This window comes from Hemitrygon akajei, chromosome 11 (genome assembly GCF_048418815.1).
Source record: "Hemitrygon akajei chromosome 11, sHemAka1.3, whole genome shotgun sequence".
In the NCBI taxonomy this organism is placed as follows: Eukaryota; Metazoa; Chordata; class Chondrichthyes; order Myliobatiformes; family Dasyatidae; genus Hemitrygon; species Hemitrygon akajei.
This window is the reverse complement of record NC_133134.1, coordinates 139,047,192-139,059,759: the sequence shown is the minus strand read 5'-3', so window position 1 is coordinate 139,059,759 and position 12,568 is coordinate 139,047,192. Positions and strand designations below refer to the sequence as shown.

The 12,568-nt window shown below is 36.1% G+C and overlaps 1 protein-coding gene across 4 annotated transcripts in view; it reads left to right on the top strand.

The window, feature by feature from the left end:
* arfgap1 (ADP-ribosylation factor GTPase activating protein 1) overlaps window positions 1-11,850 on the top strand; it is a 62,560-nt gene extending 50,710 nt beyond the window's left edge. Inside the window, exons 8-14 of one of the 4 annotated variants that reach the window (XM_073061786.1) lie at window positions 4,075-4,131; window positions 4,471-4,503; window positions 4,847-4,876; window positions 6,397-6,453; window positions 9,031-9,090; window positions 9,909-9,982; window positions 10,187-11,850. In XM_073061786.1, coding sequence (XP_072917887.1) covers window positions 4,075-4,131; window positions 4,471-4,503; window positions 4,847-4,876; window positions 6,397-6,453; window positions 9,031-9,090; window positions 9,909-9,982; window positions 10,187-10,478 — 603 coding nt within the window. In that variant the 3' untranslated portion in view covers window positions 10,479-11,850. The remainder of the gene's footprint in view (window positions 1-4,074; window positions 4,132-4,470; window positions 4,504-4,846; window positions 4,877-6,396; window positions 6,454-9,030; window positions 9,091-9,908; window positions 9,983-10,186) is intronic. The other 3 variants (XM_073061788.1, XM_073061789.1, XM_073061790.1) reach the window with 3 other exon arrangements.
* Window positions 11,851-12,568: the final 718 nt, after the last annotated feature.

Sequence of the window (12,568 nt, the reverse complement as noted above, 5' to 3'; positions counted from 1 at the left end):
TAAGGTCAAATAGTGTGGTAAATTTTAACAGACCTAACCCAAAATGAACAAATAAAACACATTCAGGACAAATCAGGGTAATGATAAGAGAGAAGCACAATCTGGGAATGGGTACGTCCATCTCAAAAGCAGTGAACATACCTCAAGAGCTTCGTGCAGTCCATTGTGAAAAAGTGGAAAAAATAGGAGACCACAACTACATTGCCTAGGCATGGCTGCCCCTCTGAACTTAGTCACAGGAGAAGAATGGCACTTGTAGAAGAGGCTACTATGACACCAACAGTCACTCTGAGTGAGCTACAAAAGTCAGTGGTTGCAACTGGAGATGAAGTTCATGGTTCCACAACCTCTAAAGCCTTGCACCTAAAGAGTACTTATGCAAGAGTGGTACGGAAGAACCCCTGGCTTTTTAAAAAAAAAAGCGTGCATATCTTTGCCCAGAAGACTTTGCAAAGTGTCAATAAGAAGATGCTGTAAAGATGTTGAAGAAAGTCTTGTGGTTGGATGAGACAAAGTGGAACTTTTTGTCTTCAACGCTAAGCAGTACCTGTGACACAGTTTGTGCATCAGGCAGGTAACACAATCCCTAATGTAAAGTATGGTGGAGATAGCATCATGTTATTGGGGTGCATTTCAGCAGCAAGGACTGGAAATTGGTCAGGATTGATGGGAAGATGAATGCTGCCTAAATACAAGAGATCGTGGACAAAAACCTGTTAGCCTCTGCCAGACAGCTTAAACTTGGGAGGAAATTAACCTTTCGGCAGGACAACGACCCAAAGCACACTGTAGAGCAGCCATGTAGTGACTTCAGATGCAGAAAATTAATGTCCTTCAATGGCCCGTTCAGAGTCCTGACCTTATCCCAATCTAACATCCCGAGCCCGGTGCTAAAACATACGTTCTTAAGTGTTTTGTATGCATAGAAAGGTAAAATATATACTAAGACAAACGTTTGACTAACTGACGCTTAATAATACTGGATGTACCTGTTCCAACTTACTTAGTAAGAGAACTTCCGATTTTTTTCTTTTCCAATCTACGATAACCCACGCACATCCTCCAGTATACTTTAAATCATCTCGAGATTATTTATACCTAATACAATGTAAATACTATATAAAATAGTTGTTATACTGCATTGTTTAGGGAATAATGACAAGAAAAAAGTCTGTACATGCTCGAACAGCAAGTGCTGGAAGAGCACTTCTGCGTTTTCACTATTCACGGATAAGGAGGGCCGACTGTACTCAGTTATGTGAACAGAGGGTTGGGGGCTGAATACTTTTACAAGGCACTGTATATTAGTTTTAGGAATGGGAACATGTGTAGAGGCAAATGGCCAGTCTTATTCATTGCATACAGTGCTGCTAGCAAGTTTGTAAACCTGTAGAATTGTTTCTATTTCTGTGTAAGTATGACCTAAAACGCGATCAGATCTTCATGCAAGTCCTAGAACTAGGTAAAGAGAACCCAATTAATTAAATAACGTTAAAAAGCATTATACTTGTTCATTTATTTATTGAGAAAATGATCCAATATTATGTGTATTTGTTAGAAAAAGTATGAGAAACTCTGAAGTAATGCCTTCTACAAAAGCTATTTGGAGTCAGGTGTTCCAATCAATGAGATGAGATTGGAGGTGTGGGTTGTAGAGGTGTCCTGCCCTATAAAAATGACACACAAAGTTAGGTTATTAACAGAGCCTGCTCTTAAGAGAAATCTGTTTATGTGCACAATGCCTCCATCAAAACGACTTTCAGAGAACCTTAGAAGAAGAATTGTAGAGATGCATGAAGTGGAAAAGGCTACAAAAGCATTTCTAAAGACCTGAGTGTTCATCACTCCACAGTAAGAGAGGTTGTCTACAAGTGGAGCAAATTCAATACTGTTGCTATTCTCCCTAGGAGTGGGCGTCCTGCAAAAATCACACCAAGAGCACAAGGTGCAGTACTGAAGGAGGTGGAAAAGAACCCAAGGGTAACATCAAAAGCCTTCCAGAAATCTCTGGAACTTGAAGTCTCTGTTCATATTCCCACTAAAAGAAAAACACTGAACAAAAACGGTATTTGTGGAAGGACACCAAGGAACCACTGCTCTCCAAAAAGAATATATTGCTGCACATCTTAAGTTTGCTAAAAAAAAAAAACCACCTGGATGTTCTACAATGTTCTGTGGACAGATGAGACAAAAATTGAACTTTCTGGCAGAAATGCACATTGCTATGTTTGGAGGCAAAAGGGCACTGCACACCAACACCAACTTCATCCCAGCTGTGAAGCATGGTGGAATGAGATTCATGGTTTGGGGCTGCTTTGCTGGCTCAGGGTCTGGGCAACTTGCAATCGTTGAGGGAACAATAAATTCAAAATTGTAGCAAGTTATTTTACAGGAGAATGTCAGGATAGCAGTCCGTCACTGAAGCTTAATAGAAGTTGGATAACACAACAAGACAATGATCTGAAACATAAGATTAAATCAACAACAAAATGGTTTAAAAAGAAGAAAATTTGTATTTTGGAATAGTCGAGTCAAAGTCCTGACCTTAATCCTATAGAAATGTTATGGAAGGACCTGAAGCAAGTAGTTCACGCAAGGAAGCCCACCAACATCCCAGAGCTGAAGCAGTTTTGTAAGGAATGGCCTAAAATTCCTTCAAGCTGATGTGCAAGACTGATCAACAGTTACCAGAAACATTTGGTTGAGTTATTGCTATACAAGGGAGTCTCACCAGTTACTGAAAGCAAAGGTTCACATACTTTTTTGTGTTATTTATTTAATTGGGTTCTCTATCCAGTTTTAGGGCATGTGTGAAGATCTGTTCACATTTTCGGTCATAATTACGCAGAAATAGAGAAAATTCTACAGTGTTCACAAACTTTCTAGCACCACTGTAGTTGAAATCATTACATTTTTTCAGCCTAAGATGACTTCATAATATCCTTGTAAAATATAATTTTTAGTACTATGTGTCTGAAGAAGATGGAAAAAGCTTACAATTGTTTTGTGACTTTCATTTTCTAATATTTAATAATGCATTAATTAGCAATGATTTCACTGAATTAGATTTATCAGCAAATACAGCAGCCGATTTATGTTATAGAAGTGAGGTGGTGAAAGATGGTCTATTTTTTAAAGAGGTATTCAGCAACGATCACTGGGAAACTACCTCAACTATTTTTGTATCACCATCTTCTCAAGTTAAAAGGTGGACTTCAAGTCAGTTTTTAATCCAAAAGATAGCATCACTTCCACTAAGTTTTTGTGTGAGCTTGAATTTTGATTCTCTAGTCTTGGAAGCAGGGTTAATGTGCAACCATTCTTTTGGTGAATGCACTCCCCCGAGTTAAAGCTGAAGTTGGGAGATAAGTGCAATATGACGAAGGATCCCAAAATAATGTTTAGGTTGCTTCTTATAAACTTAAGTTTTTAAATCTTTTTTTGCCCACCCTTTTTTAGATACATGTAAAACTCCAAATACTAACTTTAATGTCTAATTGCATGTGTAAAAGTATATAATATTTTAACCTTCATTGGGGTTTGACTGGTCATATCATCTTTATATTGTCCATCTGAGTAAAGAAAACCCCATTTTCTAGCTACAGACATTACTTAGAAAATAATTTAAATTTTAGTTTAAGTTAAAAAGAGGTGGCATGATCGTACAGTGGGGCAGCATGTTGGCGTAGTGATTGGAGTGATGCTTTATAGCAGCCAGTTGTACGGTTGGGGTTCAATTGCTGCCACTGTCTGTCAGGAGTTTGTGTGTTCTTCCTCCTACAATGTGTGTTTCCCCTGGGTGCTCCAGTTTCCTCATGTATTCCAAAGATGTACAGTTAAGATCAGAGTAGTGGGCATGCTACGTTGATGCCGGTAGCATGGTGACACTTGCAGGTTGTCCAGCACAATCGTTGCCGATTTGATTTGGTGCAAACGATGTACTTTACTGTATGTTTTGATGTACAACATGTGACAAAGCTAATCTTTGTTTGGAGCCTGAGGGAAAAGTATTGGAATGCAGGCTTCATTTGATAATTTCTGAAACATAAATTATTATTGCTCACTGATTTACAGGGTTGGAGCAGTTTCACTGTTGGGGCCACCAAGTTTGCATCAGCTGCAAAGGAAGGAGTAAGTAGTTTTTGATTTAATCCGTTTTTTCCCCTCTAATACATATAACTAGGCCTCCGAATGAACACATTCGCAAAATTAGTTAATTTATTTGGTCTTCTGAAGGTGCTTGAAGTACCTAGTTTAAAAATTCATAGATAGATGTGTATTGTGGCAGGCAAACATCTAAAAAGCATAAATAATTATTCTACTAAATTAAGTAGCTTCCCTTCCCTACTTTCCCTATTGTGACATGTTTGCTTTCTTTTAAATAAAGATAATGCTGAAGCAAAAATAAATTAGAAGAATTAGAATGAAAATATGTTGATTGAAGTAATCCATTTTATCTTGTTTAAACAGGCAGTAAAACTTGGAAATCAGGCATCACAAAAGGTACCATTCTTTTATTCCATAACTATTTTGTATACTATATTGGGTATTGCTTGGTGTAACTGAGATGATTTAACATTCTATGGGTAATAAATAAGTATTGAAATTTGTTTTTACCTCAACTTGAGCAGCATTTAAAATTTAATTCAGGTAAAGACATTGAATGTATTTGGGGAGTGTGGTGGGGGAGAAAAAAATTTGAACTTAACTTTGCTGTCCAATTGTGCATGGTTTTACATCTCAAAATACATTTGCTATTGCTAATCTCTTAGTGGAAGCTGGGATAAAAATAGTGAATTTCTAAAAGGTACTTGTTCTGTTCTTATTGCTTTCTTGCTGGATAAAGGTCTGGGGCTACAAGCAGCAACCAGAGCCGGTAAACTTCCTATGTTCTGTGTGTCTTAAGCTTTAGCAGTGTTCATAAGCCATGTGCCTTCAATATTTTCTCTTACATTGGTCAACTTCACTTGATATTCCAACAGTCATTTTCCAGGCACTTACTTTAATCCAATTGTCAGTCTGTACAATTAGTACATGTTTCTTGTATAATCCGGTTGAAACTTCGTACTATAGCTGATAAGTAGTTCACCTGCTTTGAGATCTAGTGAGTTTAAGATGTTTGGAACTGGTATTGCCAGTGTAATGATGTCTGACGTGATTCATCACTTCTCTCTGTTTCTTCTCTGAATTTCAATTTTATTTTTAGTCCAGTTCGTGTTAAAGCTGTTAGAAATATTGAAACAATGTTAAACTAATCTCAAAACATGATTTATTTTCCTTTACACTTGATGACCTGAAGACTGAATGCCACATGGGTAGAATTCTGGCTACTAGTCCTGTTAACTAACTATATCTTGTGTCAGTCTAGATACTGGACCTTAAATGGACTGTTGAACATTTGAAATTGACTTGAACTTGCCAGTCATCAGATATTTTCCTATAATAGCCATATATCCAAATGCATCTGGTTAACAAGCTTATTGAAATTTTAATTCTGCTTAGTTTTGTATAAAATTAAATGCAATAGTTACATAACAAAATGCAGTATAGTAGCTTTATATCAACACACAAAACCTTTCCTGTTTTTATGGAAGAATGTTCCTAGCTTTATTATAGCTTTATTACAGTTTTAGAAGAAAGGCTTCAAAGGTCATGGTGCTTAAGTAATTGCAAAAGTTAATGGCTTACAAATGTGATTACATACTCGTACAGAAATTCTTTACAATGGTGGAAGTTTAGCAAACTAGTCAATAATTTTTGTTAAATGAGTCTGGAGATTATCCAGTAAATTTTATGCCAATGATTGGGGGTAAAATTCAACTTGAGCTTAAAAACTAGACCATCTTATTGTGGCTTCTGACTACTTTAGTTTATACAAAATGTGACTGATATGTTATCTTTTTTGTTACAGTGAGATTGAATTTATCTCCCTAACCTGCCCCCTCTATATTTAAGAAATTAATATATGGAAAAAAATAAAGCTTCAGAAGTTACTTGGAGAAAAAAAATGGCATGAACCTCCAAGCTCTATTTGAACTGTTGTAATGCAACTTTGACCATTTATTGAAAGGTGTTTTAGAACACCTTTCTCAATTTGGGAGGGGGGGTGGCTGTTTTTGCTGGTTGTCAGTATATACCATGTGCAAAGCTCATCCTCCTTGTATTGAGTCAAGGTCGAAGTGCAGCAGGATAGATGCCTGGCTAAAGTCTTTCATGCATGCCAAGAGCCTGCTGCATTGGATTTGTATTTATGTGCTGTCTGCATGTAATATAAAATGTGGTAGAAATTCATGATGAGACTGAAGCAATTATATTCTTGAGCAATTTGCTTCCTGTTGCTGTACATATATCTATGAGAGATTTTTGAATACTGATGAATTCTTTTCTTTTAAATAGGCAGCAGAGCTCGGTCAGACAGTTAATGAGAATATGATCAAACCTGCTCAGGAGAAGGTAATATGTTACCCCTAAGGAGAGTAAACTATTGACCCATCCACAATTTATTTGGAAAGTTGTCTGAAATTCTGATTTAAGCACAATTTTCCAAATCTGTATGCATGCTAATGTATCATTAACAAAGAATAATCTATTAGACCAGATATTTTTGTGGGCAATCTGTTGACATTCACCATTGGTTATGTCACATGCACAGTTCATCTGAAATGATTTCTATACTAACTTGCTTGAAGTGCATGCTAATATCTTGCAGCACAAGATAGCTGGGACTTGAGCAAATGGGCTTACCGTTAATTATTTCTCAAACCTATGTGATTTAACAGTTATCACTATTAAAAGCTCTGAAGCAGTTCATAACTCATCTTAAATGTACCATTAAGAAATAATAGGAATGATACACAGTCAGTCCTTGATCCTGTTATTCATCCAATCCTTGGATAAAAGAATATCCAGAGACTGATAGGGTTAAGAGTTGCAAAAACTTGGAATGCTTGAGTTTTTTTTTAAACAGCCCAGTCCGAAATGGCTATCCACCTGTCATAAACTTCTGCAGCTGGTAGAATCAGCTTTAATTTGGTTTTCATAATGTTTATTAAGTGAGATTGAAATTCATTTCTCTAAACTCTTTCTTGATCTCTCATCCACCCAGGGACCAATCTGATTTGTCATTCCACTGCCCTTAGGGCATATACTTCCTGTGCCTAATAAAGTGGCCACTGAGTATGTTTGAGGTCTTCTGCTGCTGTAGCCTAACCACTTCAAGGCTCAATGTGTTGTGCATTCAGAGACACTCTTTTGCTGTTGTAACACATGCTTGTTTGAGTTGCTGTCACCTTCTTGTTAGCTTGAACCAGTAAGGCCATTTTCCTCTGACCTCATTAACAAAGTGTTTTTGCCCACAGAACTGCCTCTCACTGGATGTTTTTTGTTTCTTGTACTATTCTTTGTAAACTCTTGTGAGACTGTTGTGCGTGAAAATCCCAGGAGAATAGCAGTTTGTGAGGTACTCAAACTACCCTGCCAGGCACCCAAAGTCACTCCATTGTCAAAGTCACACAGATCACATTTCTTCCCCATTCTGATATTTGGTCTGAGCAGCAAATGGACCTCTTGACCATGTCTGCATGGTTTTATGCACTGAGTTGCCTCTACATGATTGACTGATTAGATATGGTCACTGAGGGTATTTTCCTTGAGTCTGGAGGGTAAAGTTGCTTTCTACTCACTGATGTGTTCCCACTGTTCAACTGCAGTGATGTGCTTCCTGTTGTAATATAACCTCCTTGTTATAAAGCACAATATGTCCTTCATCTTCCTAATTATTTGATCTTCTTGGAAGTTAACAAACTGCATTTTATGGATAAGTACACTAATCCTGCTATAAACCCATATTAATTATGCTTCTTTTTGAAAGCAAGGTGAATATTCCCGGATACTTTTTCCCCCTCTCTTTTCCTACCTGCATAATCAATTTATATCCATTTGTGGACTTTCTGTGTTACTCTCTGATTTGCTTTCTCAACAGACATTGATATGGCAGCAAGCATGGACAGACAACATTGGCTTTTGAGTGATCATACTGGGCCTTGATGCATCCCAGTAATGATGGCCAACTTGAAATTAAACCATTCATTTATTGTAACCCACAGTACGTCTTGGATGTATTGGATATATTTTCTGTTTCACTACCTTTGATTTTTATTTAATGATTTTACAAGATCATGTCTTTAATAGATTCTTGAGTATATTCTAACATTCTTGCACCCCCCCATTGAATAATATGTTGCCCTGACCACCTTAATATGCAAAAACAATAATTCATAATGCTTTTTTTTAAGAATGAATATTAACCAGGATGCTAGAAAGATAACTGAGGTATTGTTCATATAGCAGAAACAGGGCCTCTATCTAAAGCTGATACATGGCATTGCAAGACTATTTTAGGTCTACGTTAAAGCTTCGCATTTGTGGTAGGAAGAGTTCAAAGTAAACTATTATTGAAGTACATATGTGCCACCTTTAACGTGAATATGCAGAGAATACCAGGTAAACTCAGATTTAGCCAATATCTGAATGCACTGAGGAAATCACAGATCAGCACACCATAGTGCATGGCAATGAATTTCCTAAATCAAAAGTAGATCTGGGTCCCAACCAAAAGAAAGTGTTGAAGTTAATATTTCTCACCCCCTCACTTGTTTGTCATGTCCATTGCAGTGTGTGTCTGACATGCTAGGGGATCGAGCACAGTAAATGTTCCCTATCAAAGGACAGGTGCAATTTAGAAGTTTAAAACAATGGCACTTTGAATTCTGTCGGTTGCTGATTTGACTTCACTTGGTGTCTTAAACAATTGTTTGGCATTCCCTGCACAATATAAAATCTTGCCTTATGGCAATTTAACTTTTAACGGGGGAAGGACTGGAAATATCTTTCCCAAAAACTATTTTTATCTTAAGATTTCTCTTTCATTCTGTCTGCTTGCAAAAGGGCTATATCATATTTGGTTTAGCGAGATGATAAATACAGCTGTGTTCAGGTTCATAAGTAACTGAAAGCAAATTTTTTATACAGGTGAAAGAAGGAAAATTTTTAGATGATGTTTCCGTTGGCATGTCACAGATTGCTAATAAGGTATGAAGAAAGTTGTAACTGAGCATGAATCAAAGCCAGCTTTCATATTTTGTGCACCTGCTGCTAGAAACTCAGTATTGAATATACATTATGCATTTTTTTGGATATGGTTTAATGTCTCACTAACAGTATTAAGCTAATGTGTGAAATGGGTAAGTTCAGAAACACTATTGGTTGTAGTTGATTTGTTAGTTTACATAACATTCATCTTGGGTGCACAGTTGCCAAATATGAAGTCTGGCTTCTGACAACAAGCTGTTTCAGTTTGTGCTAATGTTTCCTTTCCCCTTTTTTGCTATCATTGGTAATTGCTGTGGTAAGTGCCTCCAGTGAATATTGTGTCAATTAAAATTAAACAATTCCTTTTGTCTGCCACCTTTCTCGTAATTAAAGATTCTCTTATTATTTGTGATTTTACCAATAATAAATGATATTTGATATTTACCAATTTTCAGCCTTCTAATTTTTACTTCCTTATTTGCACTGGACCCCTGCTCTGGTAACTTTGAGTACAAATACGAAGTATTTGTTAATTTCTGTCTTTTCCTTTCCTTTGACAATATTAATATAAGAAATACTTATTAGAATAGCTTCATAGTCTTTCCCAGCTGATGATTTAGAGAAGTGGTTACCATGTTTAGAATGCAGAGGATGAAGGCTAAACATGATTTATTATGAAGTATATTCGTTAAAGTTGCCAACATTATTTTCTTAGTATAATTCATAGAAAGCTAAATGTTAATATTTTGTATTTGTTAGGTATTTGTACATAATTTATTCTATTGTGATGTGTTTATTCATCTTCTCAATACTCATAGGTACAGGGAGTGAGCGTGAAAGGATGGCAAGATGTCAGTTCTTACTTTACCAACAAAGAATCTGTTACTCAAAGGTAATGCATAAACATCCCAAATTTCACAGTACACAGTGTTTTAATGTGACATGTAAGATTAAGCATTTTAATTAAAAATGCCATCTTAATGTGCATTTATAGTGTGACTGTGAATATAGATTACTATTTTACTGCTTTTCATCTTTCAAATGGCTGATGCATTACTGTTCATTTATCAGATGGCTTGATATGTTTATATTACAGCCACTCAGTTGGTGAAAGCTACCAGAATAGTGGATTTGAAGATGGCTTCTGGGATAATTTTGGTGTCAATGGCAATTCTCAAGTGAAAAGTCCCCCAAGTACAAATGTTTGGGGATCTGGTGAAAAAAAGGATGATACCTGGGGCACAGTGGATGCCACAATAAAGCAAGGTGATGACTGGGACAACTGGGACAATAACTGGGCTGCAAGTGGAGAAAACAAGAATAAAAAGTCACCGAAAAAAGAAAGCAAAGGAACTGTAGATGATGGTTGGGACAATCAGAACTGGTAGCTTAGGGCAAAGTGCCTCATGTTAATAAGAGCTACAGTTCACTTTGCTTAACTTTACTTTGTTGCTGTCATAAGTCACTTGGTTTTCCTGTCATAAAGAATCAATGTTTTGGAAATGTATCCTTAGAGGCTGGTTATATGAATCTCTCAAACAAAAGAAACCTGCACAATGAACAGTCAGTATTGTAACCAGAAAAAAAGACCCCTTGGTATGTAGTTTTGGTTCAAGTGTTATATTTTTACACTGAGTGCATTTGACAATACATTTTTCTATTTAAGGGAATGTTTTTCCATTAATTCACAAACTTATTTTTATGTACATAAATGATTTTTAGAAATCCACAGGGTATCATGGCAAAAAAAAAATCAAATTTAATTAGTGCAGTGATTAAGATTTCAGCTCAGGTTTTCTTTAAATGCAACAAACATAGCATTTGCTGCATGTGCTATACTGTGCCTGTCTGCGTTGTTAATATGTGAGGTTGTGCTGAGCAAGTAGTGCTTGCAAGTTCATATTTGGTGTTCTCTATGATAACTTTAGGTTTGGTACTTGCCCAATTGAAATGACATTTAACATTTTTCTCTCCAATGATGACTTTTCTTTACCTATGTTCCAACTCCATTTTACCTGTCTTACCAAGCAATCAGTAATGTTGAAATGGCGAGTATCAGCAAATGAATGTATGTTACATTTATTCTGCATTTCTAGTCTACTAGACTTGTACAGCCATTAAGAGATTAACGCTTTTACGGAAATAGTAGATAAAGGAATGTTTGAAATTATTGAACGTTCATTTGCTAATGCTGAAAGTAGTAGTTTCTCCCTTTGTATCTATTTTTAAAATGTTTTATTTGGATTATTTTATTAGCTATTGTTGTCAATTTAGGGTAAATGTCTCTATTCTTGCCTTTTAAATGTATGACACAGCATATATTAATACACCTTTTGTTTGTACAATGTTCAGAGCTCAACTCCATTCTCTGATCTTTGGCATATACTCTTCAGAAGTATGTTGATCTACAACTGTGGTAGCATTATGTCTGGTCTGCTGCTGCCTTCAGAACTTAGCCCCAAACATTCCAGTTGCTAGTTATGTGAATGCCAATCGTGTATGAACCATTGGTCTTTAAGTATTGGGGGAGGGGGGTGAGACACAGTGCAATATCGAGCATGCTCAACAGGTTAACCTTTCTGTAACTTGGGGATAATACAGCCTTTATGATCTAAAATCTAACAAAGTTTGCTGATACAGATATCTAGAAATATACATAGCAACTTACAAGTTGCTAATAACTTTGCACCCATTTTTGTGTGTGATTGCCTTTGATGTATGACAATAAATCAGATTAAAAATGAAAGTTTTTCCCCTTAATTATCAGTTTCCAGTTTATTTGTAAATTTCCATTTAGTTTGGTACACTTCATATTTTATCTGGAGGCTTATTTGGCACAGATATTTTGAACATTGTAGTAAAGTTAATTCAAAAAGTCAGCTTGGTGGAATAAAATGAGTTTCAAAATTATTTGTAGCTTTTCATTCATGGTTGAAATAATTTTATTAATTTTCATCCAAATTTTGGTTGCCTCACCAGAGCTTGCTTATTTATTTATATCGCCATGTTAACAAGTTATTGACGTGAATAAGATTTTAACCTTATGTAGGAATTCTTATGCATAAGGTAATTTTTTGGTATTTGCTTAAGAGACCTTTCTCACTTTTGAAGTGTGATATCATTTAAGTTGGAGAATGTGCTGCCAGTCTTCCCATAAACCACTCGGGTCAAAATGCTCTTTTTCCAAAAGAAAATATTTTTGAGGAGCTTGAGCTCCAATATTTTCATATAGCTGTAATTATTTTGTAGTCCAAAGTGCTGAGAATTTTTAGGTTGACATTGTCACCTTGTAATATTGGAATTATTGACTTATTGCCTCAATTTGAATATAATTTTAATGTATTTGAATATGCCATATGCCCACTTTGGGATAATGAAAGCAATCACCACTCAGCTCTCAAAATCTGAATCTGAAACCCTTTACTAACCTTTCATGATTTTGAGAATTCATGGCTAGGTAATCTTTGTTTTGTGGCAG